The sequence below is a fragment of the Scyliorhinus canicula genome, chromosome 18, assembly GCF_902713615.1.
Source record: "Scyliorhinus canicula chromosome 18, sScyCan1.1, whole genome shotgun sequence".
In the NCBI taxonomy this organism is placed as follows: domain Eukaryota; kingdom Metazoa; phylum Chordata; class Chondrichthyes; order Carcharhiniformes; family Scyliorhinidae; genus Scyliorhinus; species Scyliorhinus canicula.
In genome coordinates, this window is record NC_052163.1 from 73865822 (window position 1) to 73891702 (window position 25881).

The 25881-nt window shown below is 57.9% G+C and overlaps 1 protein-coding gene across 1 annotated transcript in view; it reads left to right on the top strand.

Moving 5' to 3' along the window:
• Positions 1 to 24863, top strand: part of LOC119952919 (disintegrin and metalloproteinase domain-containing protein 10-like) — a 135603-nt gene extending 110740 nt beyond the window's left edge. Inside the window, exons 13-15 of the mRNA XM_038776550.1 lie at positions 4683 to 4903; positions 23479 to 23575; positions 24572 to 24863. Of these exons, the coding sequence (XP_038632478.1) occupies positions 4683 to 4903; positions 23479 to 23575; positions 24572 to 24603 (350 nt within the window). The 3' untranslated portion in view covers positions 24604 to 24863. The remainder of the gene's footprint in view (positions 1 to 4682; positions 4904 to 23478; positions 23576 to 24571) is intronic.
• Positions 24864 to 25881: the final 1018 nt, after the last annotated feature.

The window sequence follows — 25881 nt, forward strand, 5'->3', positions numbered from 1 at the left end:
GTGGTGGAATGAGGGCCTCAAGTGATCATTAATTGCTCTCTTTGAAGTGCCTCAATTGATGCCAGAGTGGGAAAGTTGACCATAGGCCTTCCCACCCAGAACTTAATTCTGATGGAGCGGGGATGTGGTGGGGTTCATGTACGACACACTCCTGCCAAATCACATGCCCTTCCCACCTCCAAACTCACTACGAGTGAGTGCAGAAGATTTCATCCGGAGTGCCCGGTTAGAATTGACCAGGAGACTCGCATACTGAGGTTCTTCTGTCCTGAGCAGCTGGGAGTGACACTCTGAGAGATATCCCTTTAAATAACAGACTCTGTCAATGTCATAATGGGGCAGAGTGTGAATGTGACCGATGGCTGAGTGGGGAATTAAGCCGTTATGATTTCGTGAACAGCTTAATCTAAGGGGTGAGGTGCCAGGATTTACAGAGGCCCAAAGGGATCAGTAACTTCCTTGTGGTTCCTGCCCCTCTTAAAATCCCCGACCCATGATTTACCCCAGTGCCCCACTTGCTGCCAGTTCAGGGCAAGTGACCGCTCAGAGTCGGGAGTGTCCTGGCAGTGGTCTCACACAAAGCTGGGGTGTGGGGTGGGTGTGGTGGAAGAGGTACATCCACCTTATCCTGGCCAGAATTCTCCGGGCGCTGGGATTCTTTGTTCCCACTGGCAGCACAAACCCCACCTGCGGGTTTCCTGGTGACGTGGGCTGGCTTCAATGGGAAATCCCATTGACAAGCAGCGGGAGTGGAGAATCCCGCTGCTCGCCAACGATGCGACGGCGAGAAACACGCGGCGGGGAGATCGGAGAACCCAGCCCTCTCTCTGATTCTTGCCCAAATTGAAATTAGACCTGAAATAAAAACTGGTTCAGCATTTGCAATGTTCTCCTCCCCTAACCCCATCTTGTCATACCTTCTTTAAGAATGGCCAACGTTGTTTTCAGGGGCAGCATTCAGACCGAGAACTCATCACAAGGACCAGTATCCGACTGAGGTGGAGACTGTTGGTAACTCCCGGTTCCTGCTGCCGGCCAACGGCAGCTTTCTGCTGGGGTAGAGGAGTTTATAGAATAGGGATTGTTTTTGGATGAAAATTAAATCAGGCCTGTGGTAACATCAGCTTTAATAACTGTCCCTCAAACTTTGGGAGTTTAACGTACTCCGTGGTACTTTACGTTGGCTGCAATGAGTGGCTTCCCCATGTCCGACCACATTAACAAAATAAATGCATCACACAAACAATCAGGGGCGGGATTCTCCGAAATGGAGGCAGTGTCCCCGCCGTCGTGAACGCCATCGCGTTTCACGGCGGCGCAAAACGGGCACGGGCTCTACCGATTCTGGCCCCCAGAGGGGGCCAGCACGGCGTTGGAGTGGTTCACACGGCTCCAGCCTCCCTTCCTGGCGTCCACTGGTGCCGCGCCAACCCGCGCATGGCGCAGGGGTTCAGGGGTTGGGCCGCAGGGGTTCAGGGGCCGGGCCGCATAACAAAGTAGGGCCGGGGCTGGAGAGGCCGGCCCGCCAATCGGTGGGCCCCGGCGCAAATGGCACCGAATCTCTGCTCCTCGGAGAATCGCGTGCCGGCGTCGGGACGGCGTGGCGCGGTTGTGGCGATTCTCCGGCCCTGGGCTCGGAGAATCCCACCTCAGAAATTTGAAAGCCTTGGTAAATTGTGTCGCACATCACAGGTAACAGTAACACTGTAAAAGACATCAGCAGACTTCTTTCATTTAGAAATGATTCATCAGGACCTGCCTCTGGTTGAGGGTACGGTCTGAGAGAAAATGCAAACTGCAGTCCCAATGATCTCACACACAGCTTACTGGGGTGAAATATCTTCTCCCATCTGACAGTGCAGACTTGTTAACTCGAGCCTCAATACCTCTGCAAAAATAACTGGTGTCCACAAAAGATAAGGAACTTACTTTGAACAAATTAAATAGGAGCAGGAGCCACGTTCCACCATTCAATAAGGTAATAGTTGATATCCCATCTTTGGCACGATTCAACCAAAACATTTCTAGGTCCGGTTTCGGGTATGTGCAGCGCTGAGAAAGATCCCACTATCCAATGGCACATTCCTGCTCGCCAGTGCAGGAAGATGACTCACAAAGAAAATTACAGCACAGGAACAGGCCCTTCGGCCCTCCCAGCCTGAGCCGATCCAAATCCTTTATCACGGATTGGGACGTCATTTTTAACAGCAGCCCCAATTCTTGAACCCCCTCAGCGACCCCCAAAGCGGTCTCCTGACCCCGCACTTCACCCAACTTACCTCTTCTGTGCTCCACAGGCCCTGCCTCGCCCCACCCCTGCCATGGCCAGCCTGGCTGTTTGTCTGCCCTGGTAGGGACTCCCAGACGCAGCCGATGAATCCAGGACCCTGGGAGGATCTGGCGAGCGCATATTTAAATAAGCCTAATGGATAATTTAAATATGCCTATCTGGATCCCACCCAGTGAGGACGAGACCCGCATTGCGACCTCTCGTGATATTCCGTTGAATCTAGCGAGACGTTTTGAGCATTGCAAACCTAGCGAGAGGCCTCTCGCAAGATTCAACAGCCTTGTCCCGACAGTAAGTTGGGCGCAATGTGGCCGCTGAATCGCACCCCTTATCTCCATCTTCCCACGCTATCACCATATTCCTTAATTCCCCCATTAACCAAAAACCTATCGGCCGCTGTCTGGAAGCAACTCAATGACTGAGAATCTCGAGCTCCCTGGGGCTGAGAATTTCAGAGACTGACAATCCTTTGAGGGAGGAAATTTATCCTCATCCCTGTCGTGAATGGCTGACGCCTTATGAGGTTAAAAATCTGGAATGTGAATAATAGGTGGCTGCTTGATACAATCAAATATTGCTGCAGATTAAAGGTCATATCAACTGCAACCCAAAGAGATTAAACATAATTCCTAAACTGTTTAGAGAAGAAACTAATTTCAGTCGTCTGTGGTGATTTAGCCCATGGGGGAAACCATTCCACAATGACATTAACTTTAAAACATGCATCTGTATTTGGGGCTGATTTTCAAAGCCCTGATGAACCAGCCCGATAAAGACAATACTTTGCAAGACCCACTTGAGCTCTCGTTCCTCTAGACTCCTGTGTTGATATAGTACAACAATTATATTTAAGATTTGGACAATTAATCTGCTGTTTGCAGGACAACCAACCAGGGCCACTCCTACTGTGGTGGTAACCTCATGTCAACAAAATCAGAATGCTGAATATTCCCAGGCTCCGAAGAAGCCACAAATGTGATCGGCGGTTGATTTTAGGGGCTGTTAACTGCCTGATATCTTGTACCATCACATTTGTGCAAATGAACCCTTAATGATTGAAATGGGTCGTTGGTTCCATCAATGAAAGGTTGGACAGGAATTGATACATGTCATGTGCAGTTGTTTGGGCATGAAGGTGGTACCACATTGACAAATTCAGCCGTCGAACAGCCTATGCCAAACCTTGATCCCACCGTTTTCTGGGACAATTATTGAGGTGCGCTGCCTTTCCTTTTCCGAAATAAATTCAAGTCAACAAGTTGCCAAAATGTTCAACTAAGATGCATAGAAATGTGGTGAGCTGTTCATCAGAGATGCATAAAGGATTCATAGTTGAAACAAGCTCCATATTATATCTGAATCCAAAATGCATTTCTAATCCAACATTTTTGAATCATGTATGGATGTTATAGTTCTTTGGAAGAACAATTCAAGTAGTCGTACTCCCTCACTCTTTCCCCATATCCCTGCAATTATTTCCCAGCTTCATATCTTCACCCAACCCCTTTTAGAAAGTTACAATTTAATCTATTACAGACAATGTACTACAGCAACTGGAATCAATGTTTTCCCGATCTGGATTCGGATCATGTCCATGAACAGCTGTGAGCAAAGACTCACTCCGTTTCAGGGCAGGAATTTAGTCTACGTTGTGAAATAAAGGTAGATGTTGCACCCTGATCCCAGCCCCTGCGATCTCGGATTGCAATCCCTTCAGGCTGCAGGTACCCGGAGGACTGTGACAGTAGAAAACGTGAGGGAGTAAGGGGATTGGACATATTACAGCATTCCTGGCAGCAATGTTACGGAGTTCAGTAATGTGGCTAATGTTCCAAATCCCAGTGGATGTATCTGTTATCTGAGAAGAGACACTCGTATCACATTGCAGACAAACAAAAAGCTTGGAATGGAATGACTGAAAAAGAAACATTGAATGATGGAGCAACATATCTCACAGCCTCAGGAAACATGTCACTTTGTCAGCCTTTTGGCTTTGAGTTTTGGATTCAGTATAGTCACTGAGGAATGTGCTGTTATCCCATTATGCCAGACCAGGGTTGTTTCTATTGGGTTTACATTTATAATGGGAACTACCATTCCATTCAAAGTGCCACTCCACTCAAAGTGCAACCCATGTGTGCCACCAAGCAACCAGTAACAATATGGGACTTGCTCCCCCAAAAGGCTATTAATGTTGGGGGTCAATTGGAGCTTTTGAGAGATTGTTAGATGTTTCTGGAATAAGGGTAGTGACGGATGTGGAGCAGTGGCAGTTCGATGAGGTTGATGTGCAGATGAACCATCATTTAATTGCATGGCAGAGGAAGGCCCGAGCTGGCTGAATGGCCTTCTGTTGTTCCCTTTTAACCCAATTCAGACTATTTGATTCTAGGTGAACCACTGACATGTTCCAGCTCGACCTCTGATTTCCTGCACCAGTTTTTCAACAGTACCTTGCTGCCATTACCACCAGGCTCCCCCTGTAAGGAGAAGCAGGGATACTGCGACATGATGCATGTGTGCCGCTTAGTTGATGACGACGGGCCCATTGCCAAACTGAAAAATGCCATCTTCAATCCTGAGGAGTTTGAAGGCATTTCGGATTGGATGAAGGTGGGTGTTTGGAAGTGTTATTTTGAAATGTTCTCATTTATATTATAGCAGAACATCTTCCTTCTGCATGGAATGCCTTTTAGCTTTCACCACTATAAATTTGTCTCGTCTCCAGTTAGAATGGGAACTACCTGTGTAAATTATTACACCCGGCTGTGTCACCACTTGTCAAAGAGTGGGATTAAAATAGTGAATGAAAGAATGTAATTAAATAGCAATGCACCAGAACAATACGGAAAGCTGAGACGAATAGTTATTGGAGAATAGGAATTTCTCTGTTGGAACTTGGTGATGCAAGTTTGAGGTAGTGCAGCATCACCACTGGTGGGTAGATATAACTGCAGTGTGACATGTTTACATAGGTAGTTCCCATTATCAATGTAAATCTAAGAATTTTTGAAAGAAGATATCTAGAAATAAGGTGTAATAAATGTGTGTCTTCATTGTCTGGTCCTGATATGCTGAGAAGATTGTCCTGCCCATTAGAGAACCTGCCCATGTGCATTATTTTGATTTTATGGACCAGTAATGGGCTCCTCCAGGTTATCACCAAATGGCAAAGATGGAAATTTACCTCCATGGCTTTAACATTGAGTCAGGATCAAATTTGCACAGCCCAGTCTCCCAGTCCTCTCGCCCTCAAACCTGCCATAGTCATGTGACTTCCAGGGGTTGACTCTCACTGACCTGTCTCTGGTATTAAAGGATCAGCAATGTCTTCAAAACAAAGTCAGTTGCCCTGCTGGCTGCTGCCATTTTGAAACGGGGGTCTATAGTTGTCGAAGTCCAATCAGTTTCCATGGGTGACGGAGAAGAAGTTGGCCAAAGATCAAGTCTGCAATTATTTTTGTGAATCCCAGAGGAACAGGAGTTCAGGCAGCTGACAACCTGATCATCTGCTGTGCTTGAACCCTCCACATCCCCAGGACATTCCCATCAGGTGTTTTTAAGGGGACAATTGGGGAGGGGGGTCTCTCACAAAGGGCTTTGGTGTTTCTGAAGAGTTTTGATCACCCATCCTCTGCGAGCCCATTTTGTTTTGTTCTCAAACCCCTCCCACCCCGGAACATTCTAACTTCCAACCAGCAGGGCCATGTGGGGTAATAGGACCATTTTCTGCAGTCGGGAAAGGAGCCCATTTGGCACCCAGAGCTGGCTGGTGAAATGTTAATGACACCAAAGCCAGCGAGTGATTTGACCCTTTGACCTGTCACAGACACAGTACCTATGCCACACACCCCAGTCAGCGTGCCCCCCTCACAGGGAAACACCCCAGTCAGCGTGCCCCCCTCACAGGGAAACACCCCAGTCAGCGTGCCCCCCTCACAGGGAAACACCCCAGTCAGCGTGCCCCCCTCAAACAGGGAAACACCCCAGTCAGCATGCCCCCCTCACAGAGAAACTCCCCAGTCAGCGTGCCCCCCTCAAACAGGGAAACACCCCAGTCAGCGTGCCCCCCTCAAACAGGGAAACACCCCAGTCAGCGTGCCCCCCTCAAACAGGGACACACCCCAGTCAGCGTGCCCCCCTCAAACAGGGAAACACCCCAGTCAGCGTGCCCGCCTCAAACAGGCACACACCCCAGTCAGCGTGCCCCCCTCACAGGGAAACACCCCAGTCAGCGTGCCCCCCTCAAACAGGGACACACCCCAGTCAGCGTGCCCCCCTCACAGGGAAACACCCCAGTCAGCGTGCCCCCATCAAACAGGGAAACACCCCAGTCAGCGTGCCCCCCTCAAACAGGGACACACCCCAGTCAGCGTGCCCCCCCTCACAGGGACATACCCCAGTCAGCGTGCCCCCCTCAAACAGGGAAACACCCCAGTCAGCGTGCCCCCCTCAAACAGGGACACACCCCAGTCAGCGTGCCCCCCTCAAACAGGGAAACACCCCAGTCAGCGTGCCCCCCTCAAACAGGGAAACACCCCAGTCAGCGTGCCCCCCTCAAACAGGGACACACCCCAGTCAGCGTGCCCCCCTCACAGGGAAACACCCCAGTCAGCGTGCCCCCCTCAAACAGGGACACACCCCAGTCAGCGTGCCCCCCTCAAACAGGGAAACACCCCAGTCAGCGTGCCCCCCTCACAGGGAAACACCCCAGTCAGCGTGCCCCCATCAAACAGGGAAACACCCCAGTCAGCGTGCCCCCCTCAAACAGGGACACACCCCAGTCAGCGTGCCCCCCTCACAGGGACATACCCCAGTCAGCGTGCCCCCCTCAAACAGGGACACACCCCAGTCAGCGTGCCCCCCTCAAACAGGGACACACCCCAGTCAGCGTGCCCCCCTCACAGGGAAACACCCCAGTCAGCGTGCCCCCCTCACAGGGAAACTCCCCAGTCAGCGTGCCCCCCTCAAACAGGGACACACCCCAGTCAGCGTGCCCCCCCTCACATGGAAACACCCCAGTCAGCGTGCCCCCTTCACACGGAAACACCCCAGTCAGCGTGCCCCCCTCACACAGAAACACCCCAGTCAGCGTGCCCCCCCCTCACACGGAAACATCCCAGTCAGCGTGCCCCCCTCAAACAGGGACACACCCCAGTCAGCGTGCCTCCCTCACAGGGAAACACCCCAGTCAGCGTGCCCCCCTCACAGGGAAACACCCCAGTCAGCGTGCCCCCCATCAAACAGGGAAACACCCCATTCAGCGTGCCCCCCTCACAGGGAAACACCCCAGTCAGCGTGCCCCCCTCACAGGGAAACACCCCAGTCAGCGTGCCCCCCTCACAGGGAAACACCCCAGTCAGCGTGCCCCCCTCAAACAGGGAAACACCCCAGTCAGCGTGCCCCCCCTCACAGGGAAACACCCCAGTCAGCGTGCCCCCTCACACGGAAACCCCCCAGTCAGCGTGCCCCCCTCACAGGGAAACACCCCAGTCAGCGTGCCCCCCTCACACGGAAACACCCCAGTCAGCGTGCCCCCCTCACAGGGAAACACCCCAGTCAGCGTGCCCCCCTCACACGGAAACACCCCAGTCAGCGTGCCCCCCTCAAACAGGGAAACACCCCAGTCAGCGTGCCCCCCTCAAACAGGGACACACCCCAGTCAGCGTGCCCCCCTCACAGGGAAACACCCCAGTCAGCGTGCCCCCCTCAAACAGGGACACACCCCAGTCAGCGTGCCCCCCCCCCCCCACAGGGACATACCCCAGTCAGCGTGCCCCCCTCAAACAGGGAAACACCCCAGTCAGCGTGCCCCCCTCAAACAGGGACACACCCCAGTCAGCGTGCCCCCCTCAAACAGGGAAACACCCCCAGTCAGCGTGCCCCCCTCAAACAGGGAAACACCCCAGTCAGCGTGCCCCCCTCAAACAGGGACAAACACCAGTCAGCGTGCCCCCCTCACAGGGAAACACCCCAGTCAGCGTGCCCCCCTCAAACAGGGACACACCCCAGTCAGCGTGCCCCCCTCAAACAGGGAAACACCCCAGTCAGCGTGCCCCCCTCACACGGAAACACCCCAGTCAGCGTGCCCCCATCAAACAGGGAAACACCCCAGTCAGCGTGCCCCCCTCAAACAGGGACACACCCCAGTCAGCGTGCCCCCCTCACAGGGACATACCCCAGTCAGCGTGCCCCCCTCAAACAGGGAAACACCCCAGTCAGCGTGCCCCCCTCAAACAGGGACACACCCCAGTCAGCGTGCCCCCCTCACAGGGAAACACCCCAGTCAGCGTGCCCCCCTCACAGGGAAACTCCCCAGTCAGCGTGCCCCCCTCAAACAGGGACACACCCCAGTCAGCGTGCCCCCCTCACAGGGAAACACCCCAGTCAGCGTGCCCCCCTCAAACAGGGAAACACCCCAGTCAGCGTGCCCCCCTCAAACAGGGAAACACCCCATTCAGCGTGCCCCCCTCACAGGGACATACCCCAGTCAGCGTGCCCCCCCTCACACGGAAACACCCCAGTCTGCGTGCCCCCCTCACACGGAAACACCCCAGTCAGCGAGCCCCCCTCACACGGAAACACCCCAGTCAGCGTGCCCCCCTCACACGGAAACACCCCAGTCAGCGCGCCCCCCTCACACAGAAACACCCCAGTCAGCGTGCCCCCCCTCACAGGGAAACACCCCAGTCAGCGTGCCCCCCCTCACACGGAAACACCCCAGTCAGCGTGCTCCCTTCAAACAGAGAAACTCCCCAGTCAGCATGCCCCCCCCAAACAGGGAAACACCCCAGTCAGCGTGCCCCCCTCACAGGGACATACCCCAGTCAGCATGCCCCCCCTCACATGGAAACACCCCAGTCAGCGTGCCCCCTTCACACGGAAACACCCCAGTCAGCGTGCCCCCCTCACACAGAAACACCCCAGTCAGCGTGCCCCCTCAAACAGGGACACACCCCAGTCAGCGTGCCTCCCTCACAGGGAAACACCCCAGTCAGCGTGCCCCCCTCACAGGGAAACACCCCAGTCAGCGTGCCCCCCATCAAACAGGGAAACACCCCAGTCAGCGTGCCCCCCCTCACACGGAAACACCCCAGTCAGCGTGCCCCCCCTCACAGGGAAACACCCCAGTCAGCGTGCCCCCCTCACACGGAAACACCCCAGTCAGCGTGCCCCCCTCACAGGGAAACACCCCAGTCAGCGTGCCCCCCTCACACGGAAACACCCCAGTCAGCGTGCCCCCCTCACAGCGAAGCACCCCAATCAGCGTGCCCCCCCCTCACAGGGAAACACCCCAGTCAGCGTGCCCCCCTCACAGGGACACACCCCAGTCAGCGTGCCCCCCTCACAGGGAAACACCCCAGTCAGCGTGCCCCCCTCACAGGGAAACACCCCAGTCAGCGTGCCCCCCTCACAGGGAAACACCCCAGTCAGCGTGCCCCCCTCACAGGGAAACACCCCAGTCAGCGTGCACCCCTCAAACAGGGAAACACCCCAGTCAGCGTGCCCCCCTCAAACAGGGACACACCCCAGTCAGCGTGCCCCCCTCACAGGGACATACCCCAGTCAGCGTGCCCCCCTCACAGGGACATACCCCAGTCAGCGTGCCCCCCTCACACAGAAACACCCCAGTCAGCGTGCCCCCCTCAAACAGGGACACACCCCAGTCAGCGAGCCCCCCTCACAGGGAAACACCCCAGTCAGCGTGCCCCCCCTCACACGGAAACACCCCAGTCAGCGTGCTCCCTTCAAACAGAGAAACTCCCCAGTCAGCATGCCCCCCTCAAACAGGGACACACCCCAGTCAGCGTGCCCCCCTCACAGGGACATACCCCAGTCAGCGTGCCCCCCTCACAGGGACATACCCCAGTCAGCATGCCCCCCCTCACATGGAAACACCCCAGTCAGCGTGCCCCCTTCACACGGAAACACCCCAGTCAGCGTGCCCCCCTCAGACAGAAACACCCCAGTCAGCGTGCCCCCCCTCACACGGAAACATCCCAGTCAGCGTGCCCCCCTCAAACAGGGACACACCCCAGTCAGCGTGCCTCCCTCACAGGGAAACACCCCAGTCAGCGTGCCCCCCTCACAGGGAAACACCCCAGTCAGCGTGCCCCCCATCAAACAGGGAAACACCCCAGTCAGCGTGCCCCCCTCACAGGGAAACACCCCAGTCAGCGTGCCCCCCTCAAACAGGGACACACCCCAGTCAGCGTGCCCCCCTCAAACAGGGACACACCCCAGTCAGCGTGCCCCCTCACAGGGAAACACCCCAGTCAGCGTGCCCCCCTCACAGGGAAACACCCCAGTCAGCGTGCCCCCCGCACAGGGAAACACCCCAGTCAGCGTGCCCCCCTCACAGGGAAACACCCCAGTCAGCGTGCCCCCTCACAGGGACACACCCCAGTCAGCGTGCCCCCCTCAAACAGGGAAACACCCCAGTCAGCGTGCCCCCCCTCACAGGGAAACACCCCAGTCAGCGTGCCCCCCTCACACGGAAACACCCCAGTCAGCGTGCCCCCCTCACAGGGAAACACCCCAGTCAGCGTGCCCCCCTCACACGGAAACACCCCAGTCGGCGTGCCCCCCTCACAGGGAAACACCCCAGTCAGCGTGCCCCCCTCACACGGAAACACCCCAGTCAGCGTGCCCCCCTCAAACAGGGAAACACCCCAGTCAGCGTGCCCCCCTCAAACAGGGACACACCCCAGTCAGCGTGCCCCCCTCAAACAGGGAAACACCCCAGTCAGCGTGCCCGCCTCAAACAGGGACACACCCCAGTCAGCGTGCCCCCCTCACAGGGAAACACCCCAGTCAGCGTGCCCCCCTCACAGGGAAACACCCCAGTAAGCGTGCCCCCATCAAACAGGGAAACACCCCAGTCAGCGTGCCCCCCTCAAACAGGGGCACACCCCAGTCCGCGTGCCCCCCCCCCACAGGGACACACCCCAGTCAGCGTGCCCCCCTCAAACAGGGAAACACCCCAGTCAGCGTGCCCCCCTCAAACAGGGACACACCCCAGTCAGCGTGCCCCCCTCAAACAGGGACACACACCAGTCAGCGTGCCCCCCTCACAGGGAAACACCCCAGTCAGCGTGCCCCCCTCAAACAGGGAAACACCCCAGTCAGCGTGCCCCCCTCACAGGGAAACACCCCAGTCAGCGTGCCCCCATCAAACAGGGACACACCCCAGTCAGCGTGCCCCCCTCACAGGGACATACCCCAGTCAGCGTGCCCCCCTCAAACAGGGAAACACCCCAGTCAGCGTGCCCCCCTCAAACAGGGACACACCCCAGTCAGCGTGCCCCCCTCACAGGGAAACACCCCAGTCAGCGTGCCCCCCTCACACGGAAACACCCCAGTCAGCGTGCCCCCCTCAAACAGGGACACACCCCAGTCAGCGTGCCCCCCTCACAGGGAAACACCCCAGTCAGCGTGCCCCCCTCAAACAGGGAAACACCCCAGTCAGCGTGCCCCCCTCAAACAGGGAAACACCCCATTCAGCGTGCCCCCCTCACAGGGACATACCCCAGTCAGCGTGCCCCCCCTCACACGGAAACACCCCAGTCAGCGTGCCCCCCTCACACGGAAACCCCCCAGTCAGCGTGCCCCCCTCACACGGAAACACACCAGTCAGCGTGCCCCCTTCACACGGAAACACCCCAGTCAGCGTGCCCCCCTCACACAGAAACACCCCAGTCAGCGTGCCCCCCCTCACACGGAAACACCCCAGTCAGCGTGCTCCCTTCAAACAGAGAAACTCCCCAGTCAGCATGCCCCCCTCAAACAGGGACACACCCCAGTCAGCGTGCCCCCCTCACAGGGAAACACCCCAGTCAGCGTGCCCCCCTCACAGGGACATACCCCAGTCAGCGTGCCCCCCTCACAGGGACATACCCCAGTCAGCATGCCCCCCCTCACATGGAAACACCCCAGTCAGCGTGCCCCCCTCACACGGAAACACCCCAGTCAGCGTGCCCCCCTCACACAGAAACACCCCAGTCAGCGTGCCCCCCTCACAGGGAAACACCCCAGTCAGCGTGCCCCCCCTCACAGGGAAACACCCCAGTCAGCGTGCTCCCTTCAAACAGAGAAACTCCCCAGTCAGCATGCCCCCCTCAAACAGGGACACACCCCAGTCAGCGTGCCCCCCTCACAGGGACATACCCCAGTCAGCATGCCCCCCCTCACATGGAAACACCCCAGTCAGCGTGCCCCCTTCACACGGAAACACCCCAGTCAGCGTGCCCCCCTCACACAGAAACACCCCAGTCAGCGTGCCCCCTCAAACAGGGACACACCCCAGTCAGCGTGCCTCCCTCACAGGGAAACACCCCAGTCAGCGTGCCCCCCTCACAGGGAAACACCCCAGTCAGCGTGCCCCCCATCAAACAGGGAAACACCCCAGTCAGCGTGCCCCCCCTCACACGGAAACACCCCAGTCAGCGTGCCCCCCTCACAGGGAAACACCCCAGTCAGCGTGCCCCCCTCACACGGAAACACCCCAGTCAGCGTGCCCCCCTCACAGGGAAACACCCCAGTCAGCGTGCCCCCCTCACACGGAAACACCCCAGTCAGCGTGCCCCCCTCACAGCGAAGCACCCCAATCAGCGTGCCCCCCCCTCACAGGGAAACACCCCAGTCAGCGTGCCCCCCTCACAGGGACACACCCCAGTCAGCGTGCCCCCCTCACAGGGAAACACCCCAGTCAGCGTGCCCCCCTCACAGGGAAACACCCCAGTCAGCGTGCCCCCCTCACAGGGAAACACCCCAGTCAGCGTGCCCCCCTCACAGGGAAACACCCCAGTCAGCGTGCACCCCTCAAACAGGGAAACACCCCAGTCAGCGTGCCCCCCTCAAACAGGGACACACCCCAGTCAGCGTGCCCCCCTCACAGGGACATACCCCAGTCAGCGTGCCCCCCTCACAGGGACATACCCCAGTCAGCGTGCCCCCCTCACACAGAAACACCCCAGTCAGCGTGCCCCCCTCAAACAGGGACACACCCCAGTCAGCGAGCCCCCCTCACAGGGAAACACCCCAGTCAGCGTGCCCCCCCTCACACGGAAACACCCCAGTCAGCGTGCTCCCTTCAAACAGAGAAACTCCCCAGTCAGCATGCCCCCCTCAAACAGGGACACACCCCAGTCAGCGTGCCCCCCTCACAGGGACATACCCCAGTCAGCGTGCCCCCCTCACAGGGACATACCCCAGTCAGCATGCCCCCCCTCACATGGAAACACCCCAGTCAGCGTGCCCCCTTCACACGGAAACACCCCAGTCAGCGTGCCCCCCTCAGACAGAAACACCCCAGTCAGCGTGCCCCCCCTCACACGGAAACATCCCAGTCAGCGTGCCCCCCTCAAACAGGGACACACCCCAGTCAGCGTGCCTCCCTCACAGGGAAACACCCCAGTCAGCGTGCCCCCCTCACAGGGAAACACCCCAGTCAGCGTGCCCCCCATCAAACAGGGAAACACCCCAGTCAGCGTGCCCCCCTCACAGGGAAACACCCCAGTCAGCGTGCCCCCCTCAAACAGGGACACACCCCAGTCAGCGTGCCCCCCTCAAACAGGGACACACCCCAGTCAGCGTGCCCCCTCACAGGGAAACACCCCAGTCAGCGTGCCCCCCTCACAGGGAAACACCCCAGTCAGCGTGCCCCCCTCACAGGGAAACACCCCAGTCAGCGTGCCCCCCTCACAGGGAAACACCCCAGTCAGCGTGCCCCCTCACAGGGACACACCCCAGTCAGCGTGCCCCCCTCAAACAGGGAAACACCCCAGTCAGCGTGCCCCCCCTCACAGGGAAACACCCCAGTCAGCGTGCCCCCCTCACACGGAAACACCCCAGTCAGCGTGCCCCCCTCACAGGGAAACACCCCAGTCAGCGTGCCCCCCTCACACGGAAACACCCCAGTCGGCGTGCCCCCCTCACAGGGAAACACCCCAGTCAGCGTGCCCCCCTCACACGGAAACACCCCCGTCAGCGTGCCCCCCTCAAACAGGGAAACACCCCAGTCAGCGTGCCCCCCTCAAACAGGGACACACCCCAGTCAGCGTGCCCCCCTCAAACAGGGAAACACCCCAGTCAGCGTGCCCGCCTCAAACAGGGACACACCCCAGTCAGCGTGCCCCCCTCACAGGGAAACACCCCAGTCAGCGTGCCCCCCTCACAGGGACATACCCCAGTCAGCGTGCCCCCCTCAAACAGGGACACACCCCAGTCAGCGTGCCCCCCTCACAGGGAAACACCCCAGTAAGCGTGCCCCCATCAAACAGGGAAACACCCCAGTCAGCGTGCCCCCCTCAAACAGGGGCACACCCCAGTCAGCGTGCCCCCCCCCCACAGGGACATACCCCAGTCAGCGTGCCCCCCTCAAACAGGGAAACACCCCAGTCAGCGTGCCCCCCTCAAACAGGGACACACCCCAGTCAGCGTGCCCCCCTCAAACAGGGACACACCCCAGTCAGCGTGCCCCCCTCACAGGGAAACACCCCAGTCAGCGTGCCCCCCTCAAACAGGGAAACACCCCAGTCAGCGTGCCCCCCTCACAGGGAAACACCCCAGTCAGCGTGCCCCCATCAAACAGGGACACACCCCAGTCAGCGTGCCCCCCTCACAGGGACATACCCCAGTCAGCGTGCCCCCCTCAAACAGGGAAACACCCCAGTCAGCGTGCCCCCCTCAAACAGGGACACACCCCAGTCAGCGTGCCCCCCTCACAGGGAAACACCCCAGTCAGCGTGCCCCCCTCACAGGGAAACTCCCCAGTCAGCGTGCCCCCCTCAAACAGGGACACACCCCAGTCAGCGTGCCCCCCTCACAGGGAAACACCCCAGTCAGCGTGCCCCCCTCAAACAGGGAAACACCCAGTCAGCGTGCCCCCCTCAAACAGGGAAACCCCCCATTCAGCGTGCCCCCCTCACAGGGACATCCCCCAGTCAGCGTGCCCCCCCTCACACGGAAACACCCCAGTCAGCGTGCCCCCCTCACACGGAAACACCCCAGTCAGCGTGCCCCCCTCACACGGAAACACCCCAGTCAGCGTGCCCCCCCCACACGGAAACACCCCAGTCAGCGTGCCCCCCTCACACAGAAACACCCCAGTCAGCGTGCCCCCCCTCACACGGAAACACCCCAGTCAGCGTGCTCCCTTCAAACAGAGAAACTCCCCAGTCAGCATGCCCCCCTCAAACAGGGACACACCCCAGTCAGCGTGCCCCCCTCACAGGGAAACACCCCAGTCAGCGTGCCCCCCTCACAGGGACATACCCCAGTCAGCGTGCCCCCCTCACAGGGACATACCCCAGTCAGCATGCCCCCCCTCACATGGAAACACCCCAGTCAGCGTGCCCCCTTCACACGGAAACACCCCAGTCAGCGTGCCCCCCTCACACAGAAACACCCCAGTCAGCGTGCCCCCCTCAAACAGGGACACACCCCAGTCAGCGTGCCCCCCTCACAGGGAAACACCCCAGTCAGCGTGCCCCCCTCAAACAGGGACACACCCCAGTCAGCGTGCCCCCCTCAAACAGGGACACACCCCAGTCAGCGTGCCCCCCTCACAGGGAAACACCCCAGTCAGCGTGCCCCCCTCACAGGGAAACACCCCAGTCAGCGTGCACCCCTCACAGGGAAACACCCCAGTCAGCGTGCCCCCCTCAAACAGGGACACACCCCAGTCAGCGTGCCCCCCTCACAGGGAAACACCCCAGTCAGCGTGCCCCCATCAAACAGGGAAACACCCCAGTCAGCGTGCCCCCCTCACAGGGAAACACCCCAGTCAGCGTGCCCCCTCACAGGGACACACCCCAGTCAGCGTGCCCCCCTCAAACAGGGAAACACCCCAGTCAGCGTGCCCCCCCTCACAGGGAAACCCCCCAGTCAGCGTGCCCCCCTCACACGGAAACACCCCAGTCAGCGTGCCCCCCTCACAGGGAAACACCCCAGTCAGCGTGCCCCCCTCACACGGAAACACCCCAGTCAGCGTGCCCCCCTCACAGGGAAACACCCCAGTCAGCGTGCCCCCCTCACACGGAAACACCCCAGTCAGCGTGCCCCCCTCACAGGGAAGCACCCCAATCAGCGTGCCCCCCCCTCACAGGGAAACACCCCAGTCAGCGTGCCCCCCTCACAGGGACACACCCCAGTCAGCGTGCCCCCCTCACAGGGAAACACCCCAGTCAGCGTGCCCCCCTCACAGGGACACACCCCAGTCAGCGTGCCCCCCTCAAACAGGGAAACACCCCAGTCAGCGTGCCCCCCTCACAGGGAAACACCCCAGTCAGCGTGCCCCCCTCACAGGGAAACACCCCAGTCAGCGTGCCCCCCTCAAACAGGGAAACACCCCAGTCAGCGTGCCCCCCTCAAACAGGGAAACACCCCAGTCAGCGTCCCCCCCTCACACAGGGACACACCCCAGACAGCGTGCCCCCCTCAAACAGGGAAACACCCCAGTCAGCGTGCCCCCCTCACAGGGAAACACCCCAGTCAGCGTGCCCCCCTCACAGGGAAACACCCCAGTCAGCGTGCCCCCCCTCACACGGAAACACCCCAGTCAGCGTGCCCCCCTCAAACAGGGACACACCCCAGTCAGCGTGCCCCCCTCAAACAGGGAAACACCCCAGTCAGCGTGCCCCCCTCACAGGGAAACACCCCAGTCAGCGTGCCCCCCTCACAGGGAAACACCCCAGTCAGCGTGCCCCCCTCACAGGGAAACACCCCGGTCAGCGTGCCCCCCTCACACGGAAACACCCCAGTCAGCGTGCCCCCCTCACAGGGAAACACCCCAGTCAGCGTGCCCCCCTCACACGGAAACACCCCAGTCAGCGTGCCCCCCTCACAGGGAAGCACCCCAATCAGCGTGCCCCCCCCTCACAGGGAAACACCCCAGTCAGCGTGCCCCCCTCACAGGGACACACCCCAGTCAGCGTGCCCCCCTCACAGGGAAACACCCCAGTCAGCGTGCCCCCCTCACAGGGAAACACCCCAGTCAGCGTGCCCCCCTCACAGGGAAACACCCCAGTCAGCGTGCCCCCCTCACAGGGAAACACCCCAGTCAGCGTGCCCCCCCCAAACAGGGAAACACCCCAGTCAGCGTGCCCCCCTCAAACAGGGAAACACCCCAGTCAGCGTGCCCCCCTCACAGGGACATACCCCAGTCAGCGTGCCCCCCTCACAGGGACATACCCCAGTCAGCGTGCCCCCCCTCACACAGAAACACCCCCGTCAGCGTGCCCCCCTCAAACAGGGACACACCCCAGTCAGCGAGCCCCCCTCACAGGGAAACACCCCAGTCAGCGTGCCCCCCCTCACACGGAAACACCCCAGTCAGCGTGCTCCCTTCAAACAGAGAAACTCCCCAGTCAGCATGCCCCCCTCAAACAGGGACACACCCCAGTCAGCGTGCCCCCCTCACAGGGACATACCCCAGTCAGCGTGCCCCCCTCACAGGGACATACCCCAGTCAGCATGCCCCCCCTCACATGGAAACACCCCAGTCAGCGTGCCCCCCTCACACGGAAACACCCCAGTCAGCGTGCCCCCCTCAGACAGAAACACCCCAGTCAGCGTGCCCCCCCTCACACGGAAACATCCCAGTCAGCGTGCCCCCCTCAAACAGGGACACACCCCAGTCAGCGTGCCTCCCTCACAGGGAAACACCCCAGTCAGCGTGCCCCCCTCACAGGGAAACACCCCAGTCAGCGTGCCCCCCATCAAACAGGGAAACACCCCAGTCAGCGTGCCCCCCTCAAACAGGGACACACCCCAGTCAGCGTGCCCCCTCACAGGGAAACACCCCAGTCAGCGTGCCCCCCTCACAGGGAAACACCCCAGTCAGCGTGCCCCCCTCACAGGGAAACACCCCAGTCAGCGTGCCCCCCTCACAGAGAAACACCCCAGTCAGCGTGCCCCCTCACAGGGACACACCCCAGTCAGCGTGCCCCCCTCAAACAGGGAAACACCCCAGTCAGCGTGCCCCCCCTCACAGGGAAACACCCCAGTCAGCGTGCCCCCCTCACACGGAAACACCCCAGTCAGCGTGCCCCCCTCACAGGGAAACACCCCAGTCAGCGTGCCCCCCTCACACGGAAACACCCCAGTCGGCGTGCCCCCCTCACAGGGAAACACCCCAGTCAGCGTGCCCCCCTCACACGGAAACACCCCAGTCAGCGTGCCCCCCTCAAACAGGGAAACACCCCAGTCAGCGTGCCCCCCTCAAACAGGGACACACCCCAGTCAGCGTGCCCCCCTCAAACAGGGAAACACCCCAGTCAGCGTGCCCGCCTCAAACAGGGACACACCCCAGTCAGCGTGCCCCCCTCACAGGGAAACACCCCAGTCAGCGTGCCCCCCTCACAGGGAAACACCCCAGTAAGCGTGCCCCCATCAAACAGGGAAACACCCCAGTCAGCGTGCCCCCCTCAAACAGGGGCACACCCCAGTCAGCGTGCCCCCCCCCCACAGGGACATACCCCAGTCAGCGTGCCCCCCTCAAACAGGGAAACACCCCAGTCAGCGTGCCCCCCTCAAACAGGGACACACCCCAGTCAGCGTGCCCCCCTCAAACAGGGACACACACCAGTCAGCGTGCCCCCCTCACAGGGAAACACCCCAGTCAGCGTGCCCCCCTCAAACAGGGAAACACCCCAGTCAGCGTGCCCCCCTCAAACAGGGAAACACCCCAGTCAGCGTGCCCCCCTCACAGGGAAACACCCCAGTCAGCGTGCCCCCCTCACAGGGACACACCCCAGTCAGCGTGCCCCCATCAAACAGGGACACACCCCAGTCAGCGTGCCCCCCTCACAGGGACATACCCCAGTCAGCGTGCCCCCCTCAAACAGGGAAACACCCCACTCAGCGTGCCCCCCTCAAACAGGGACACACCCCAGTCAGCGTGCCCCCCTCACAGGGAAACACCCCAGTCAGCGTGCCCCCCTCACAGGGAAACTCCCCAGTCAGCGTGCCCCCCTCAAACAGGGACACACCCCAGTCAGCGTGCCCCCCTCACAGGGAAACACCCCAGTCAGCGTGCCCCCCTCAAACAGGGAAACACCCCAGTCAGCGTGCCCCCCTCAAACAGGGAAACACCCCAGTCAGCGTGCCCCCCTCACAGGGACATACCCCAGTCAGCGTGCCCCCCCTCACACGGAAACACCCCAGTCAGCGTGCCCCCCTCACACGGAAACACCCCAGTCAGCGAGCCCCCCTCACACGGAAACACCCCAGTCAGCGTGCCCCCCTCACACGGAAACACCCCAGTCAGCGTGCCCCCCTCACACAGAAACACCCCAGTCAGCGTGCCCCCCTCACAGGGAAACACCCCAGTCAGCGTGCCCCCCCTCACACGGAAACACCCCAGTCAGCGTGCTCCCTTCAAACAGAGAAACTCCCCAGTCAGCATGCCCCCCTCAAACAGGGACACACCCCAGTCAGCGTGCCCCCCTCACAGGGAAACACCCCAGTCAGCGTGCCCCCCTCACAGGGACATACCCCAGTCAGCGTGCCCCCCTCACAGGGACATACCCCAGTCAGCATGCCCCCCCTCACATGGAAACACCCCAGTCAGCGTGCCCCCTTCACACGGAAACACCCCAGTCAGCGTGCCCCCCTCACACAGAAACACCCCAGTCAGCGTGCCCCCCTCAAACAGGGACACACCCCAGTCAGCGTGCCTCCCTCACAGGGAAACACCCCAGTCAGCGTGCCCCCCTCACAGGGAAACACCCCAGTCAGCGTGCCCCCCATCAAACAGGGAAACACCCCAGTCAGCGTGCCCCCCTCACAGGGAAACACCCCAGTCAGCGTGCCCCCCTCAAACAGGGACACACCCCAGTCAGCGTGCCCCCCTCAAACAGGGACACACCCCAGTCAGCGTGCCCCCCTCACAGGGAAACACCCCAGTCAGCGTGCCCCACTCACAGGGAAACACCCCAGTCAGCGTGCACCCCTCACAGGGAAACACCCCAGTCAGCGTGCCCCCCTCAAACAGGGACACACCCCAGTCAGCGTGCCCCCCTCACAGGGAAACACACCAGTCAGCGTGCCCCCATCAAACAGGGAAACACCCCAGTCAGCGTGCCCCCCTCACAGGGAAACACCCCAGTCAGCGTGCCCCCTCACAGGGACACACCCCAGTCAGCGTGCCCCCCTCAAACAGGGAAACACCCCAGTCAGCGTGCCCCCCCTCACAGGGAAACACCCCAGTCAGCGTGCCCCCCTCACACGGAAACACCCCAGTCAGCGTGCCCCCCTCACAGGGAAACACCCCAGTCAGCGTGCCCCCCTCACACGGAAACACCCCAGTCAGCGTGCCCCCCTCACAGGGAAACACCCCAGTCAGCGTGCCCCCCTCACACGGAAACACCCCAGTCAGCGTGCCCCCCTCACAGGGAAGCACCCCAATCAGCGTGCCCCCCCCTCACAGGGAAACACCCCAGTCAGCGTGCCCCCCTCACAGGGACACACCCCAGTCAGCGTGCCCCCCTCACAGGGAAACACCCCAGTCAGCGTGCCCCCCTCACAGGGACACACCCCAGTCAGCGTGCCCCCCTCAAACAGGGAAACACCCCAGTCAGCGTGCCCCCCTCACAGGGAAACACCCCAGTCAGCGTGCCCCCCTCACAGGGAAACACCCCAGTCAGCGTGCCCCCCTCAAACAGGGACACACCCCAGTCAGCGTGCCCCCCTCAAACAGGGAAACACCCCAGTCAGCGTGCCCCCCTCAAACAGGGACACACCCCAGTCAGCGTGCCCCCCTCAAACAGGGAAACACCCCAGTCAGCGTGCCCCCCTCACAGGGAAACACCCCAGTCAGCGTGCCCCCCTCACAGGGAAACACCCCAGTCAGCGTGCCCCCCCTCACACGGAAACACCCCAGTCAGCGTGCCCCCCTCAAACAGGGACACACCCCAGTCAGCGTGCCCCCCTCAAACAGGGAAACACCCCAGTCAGCGTGCCGCCCCTCACAGGGAAACACCCCAGTCAGCGTGCCCCCATCAAACAGGGAAACACCCCAGTCAGCGTGCCCCCCTCACAGGGAAACACCCCAGTCAGCGTGCCGCCCCTCACAGGGAAACACAACTCTTTGGTTTGCTTGGATCAGCATTTTGGATAGACGACTCAGTGGATAACTAGGGAGACCAGAGAATGGGACAGGAAATACATCAATACAGTTAAAATACCACAGCATGGCCCCCTTTTCATAACCCATTATCTCTGCTAAAAATACAAAATATTTGTGTCTCCATCATCATTAAAGCATTCACCAAATGTAAAAGAAATACATTACTTTGTTAGTTTGCACTGGAAAGAAACAGGAGAAACTTGCATTTCTGTAGCTTTTCTCTGCTGTTTCAAATCAGTTTACAGGCAGTGAAATACTTTTTGAAGTGTAGTTACTGTTGTAATGTAGGAATAATAGCAGTAATTTGTGCAGAGAAAGCACCCACAATAGCAATGTGGTAAAGATGACATCATCTGTTTCTGTGATGTTGATTGAGGGGTAAATATTGGCCAGGACAGTGAGGATATCTCCCCTGCTTTTCTTCAAAATCATAGAATCGTAGAATCCCCAGAGTGCAGAATGTGGCCATTCGGCTTTTGAGTCTGCGCTGAGCCTCTGAGAGAGCACCCTACCTAGACCCACTTCCCTACTCTATCACCACAACCCCGCCTCCAACCGGCTCATCCCTGGACACTAAGGGCCAATTGATCGTGGCCAATCCACCTAACCTGCACATCTTTGGACTGTGGGAGGAAACCGGAGCATCTGGAGGAAACCCACGCAGACACGGGGAGAACGGGCAGACTCCACACAGACAAGGTCGGAATTGAAGCCGGGCCCCTGGTGCTGTGAGGCAGCAGGGCTAATCATGAATTCTTTGATATCCCCCTGAGCAGACAGAGAGGGCCTTAGTTTAACATCTCATCCAAAAGACAGTGTACCTCCCTAAAATGCAGCACTTTGACAGTGCTGTGGTGGAGTGTCAGTCTTGATTTTTGCACTCAAGCCCTGGAGTGTGACTTGACCTTGGAATTTGGCAACACAGAGGTGAGAGTGCTACTAACTGAGGTAAGGCTAACATGAGCTGAGCTCATTAATGGACATTTAAACCCAGAGATGTTTTCAGTGCAGAAGGAAGTCGTTCAGACAATTTTGCCAGCTGTCCTGAAGCAATCCAGAACTAATTCCTGCTCTGCTTTGAGTACTGATTGCATCAAATCTTAAAAGACACATTGGTCTCTGCCTCAACAATCCCAATTTTCCCAAATTCCACTGTGTAAAGAAATGTCTCCTAATCTCTCCCCTCACTCCGATGACAATTTTAAACCCCTCACGACTGACTTTCCAACTACTTTACCCGAGTAATACATCCTAATTTTAAAAACACTGTCTCAGGACCATATCTGTCCTAGTATCTCAAATCTCTTGTACCTCTGAATCACCATAATGAATATACTCTGTCTGCTCCCCATGGTTTAAATGTCCTTTTGAAAATGAAATGTCCCCAAATTTCTCAATCCCAAAACTGCTCTCAATCCCAAAATTGCTCTCAATCCCAAAACTGCACTCAATCCCAAAACTGCTCTCAATCCCAAAATTGCTCTCAATCCCAAAATTGATCTCAATCCCGAAACTAATCTCAATCCCAGAACTGCTCTCAATCCCAAAACTGTCCTTAATCCCAAAATTGATCTCAATCCCGAAACTAATCTCAATCCCAGAACTGCTCTCAATGCCAAAACATCTGTCCATCTTGTTTTCTGAGCAATGTGCTGTATCAAATGATCATGCTCCATGTGCTTGGCTACATTGCCAGATATGGAAGAGGATTTCTGAATGGGGGCATTGTCTGGGCAATCTAGAAGCTGCAAAAATTTATGTGAGATTACTTCTTAGGAGCTGAAATGAGTGAGAGACAGAATGGAAACAGTGACATGGCTGACGATCCTCTGCAGTTGTCTGTCCTGATCAGAGCTGCTCGGACCAACAGCACTTCATTGATGACTAGCCTTTAGCTTCTTCTCATTTAGTCACTCCAGTTTGGAATTTGAAGGGTCCTCTTTGATCCCAAAACTTCCATTAACTTTGTTTCAGGTTTAAAGTTATTTCACTAATGGAAAGTTATTTCCTGTTTGATCTGAATAGCGATTCAATCTCTGATTTATTTCTTCTATTACAGGCTAATCTCTGGACCATTCTTTTAGGCATTCTGATCCTTGGAGCATTAATGTCAAGTACAGTGTTTATATTCGGGAAGAGGCTGGACAGCGGGATAGGTAATATTAACTCACCATGTGTGGCAAATTAAAACCTCCAATCCACCAACCCCGCAATCTGCAAATTCCACCCAATCTGTTCCCCTCCACCACCCCCACCCCAATCCACACTCCATGGTGCCAACAACTTTATTATTGATTATTTCTGGAATGCAAGACAAAATGTGTGTTAATCTGATTAGAAAGCATCTTTTAATGTGAACGCATGCTGAAGCAGTCAGTTTACCGGGGACAGTCTGACCTAGAAACATTTCCACTTAACCGATAGGGAGTGTTTCTGTGGGCAAAACAGGCTGGAATGTTCCGGAAGCCTTCTGTTCATTTTAATGGAAAAGACAATCAGACAGAGTGAGAGAGGGTTCCTGATTCGGTATGACTCATTTCACTACACCACTGAGAACCAATCTCACCCACTAAGGTGCCGAACCTTCCCAGTTTTTTCTTTGTAAATCATACTGAAGAATTTTATAGCACATAAAAATGCCACTTAGCTCAAAACGTTTTGGCTCTTTGAATAGAGACAACTTATTGATTTTGCCCAATATTCTGAGAGTAGACCCAGGCCCAGGATTGAAGTACTAAAGGCCAGGCCTCACTACTACAGCTGAGGTCGTGAGCTTCAGATTGTCAATTCAGCAGGAATAGCTTTTTTCTTCCTGCAGCATTATCTTATCCTGGGTATGAGATAACTTCACCTTAGAAACAATCCGTGGAATGTGAGGAGAATGCTTTACGCAGGTACAAGAGACAGAGAGGTTGAGCCGGCGGGGCGGGGGGAATAGAGGGTGTTCTGAGAATTCGAAACATTCATTTAAACAGAATGGAGTTGGAGTGGGCACAGGCTGCCTGTGAATTGAATTAAAATTCAATCTGTGACAAACGCTGCTCCAGAAAAATGTTTTCTTCATAGAGAACAGCATGAGAAAAGAACATTCTATTCATATGAATTCAACAGCTGCTGGTCACCAATGCACTCTTTCCATTTCTCTTTTTCAGCTGCACAGGAGACAGAATTACAATCTTTCTGAGGATAAGCTTGTATCTGCGAGAATGAGGGGATGTTGATGCACTCACTGAGGCTTCACTAGCATTGGGCCCGCGTCATTATCTACAAATCTCCCCCGCCCCCCCTGCTTTTTAATGGAATTTTATAATCCTATAAACGGGAACAGCTCCTATTACGAGAATCAGGGAGTTGTTACATCTCTTTTCCCTCCATATCTGCGATTATTAACTGTTCAAGATAATTAAAAGGCATCAACTTCATTAAAATAATTTTCTTGTGGTATTTGTTGTTTGTAAACATATGTAGCATTATTTGTGTCAACACCAACTGTTGTCAGGATGATAATGATGGCACCTGGGATCCCTTGGCTCATTTTCCCAGTTGCCTCAACCTTCAGTAGCGATGAGTTCTCACCATGTAAACGGTGCCCCTTTGAGAAGGTCATGTCTGCCACTGTCTCTGACAGGAAATCCCAAACAAGGGAGCACAAGATTAAGGGCGCGATTCTCCGACCCCCACGCCGGGTGGGAGAATCACGGGAGTGCCGGGCGAATCACGCCATGCCGCCGTGGCACCCCCACGCGATTCTCCCAGCCCCCCCAAAATGGCATGTCGCGTTTTGCGACAGGCCACTCGGAGAATGGCCGCTCACCGTTTCTAACGGCGACCGGCGATTCTCCGGCCCGGATGGGCCGAGCGGCCTGCCGAACCGGACCGGTTCACACCGGCGCCAACCACACCTGGTCGCTGCCAGCATGAACATCGCGCGACCGCTGCATGTGGGGCCTGTGGGGGGCGGAGGGAGAATCGAGCGCCAGGGACCTGCTCAAGAGGTGTCTGGCCCGCGATCGGTGCCCACCGATCGTTAGGCCAGTGTCTCTAAAAGACGCACTCTTTTCCCTCCACCACGCCGCAAGATCAAGCCGCCGTGTCTCGCGGGGCAGCGGAGGGGAAGACGGCAACCGCGCATGCGCGGGTTGGCGCTGGCCAACCTGCGCATGGGTGGGTGACATCACTTGGGCGCCGTCGGCCGCGTCATTCCGGCCGCGCCGCTTTGACGCAAACGTCAAGGCCCGGCGCTCGAAATTCACACGCCGCTGCTCCTGGCCCTGTGTGGGGGGGGGGGGGGGGGGGATGGAGAATAGGGGGTGAGGAGCGGCCACCGACGCCGGAGTGAAACACTCCGGGTTTCACTCCGGCGTCGGCTGTTTGTCTCCCCTTGGGAGAATTTCGTCCCATGGCTGTTCAGACTGAAACCTTTTCACACACAGGTTAATAATAATAATCGCTTAGTAGGCTT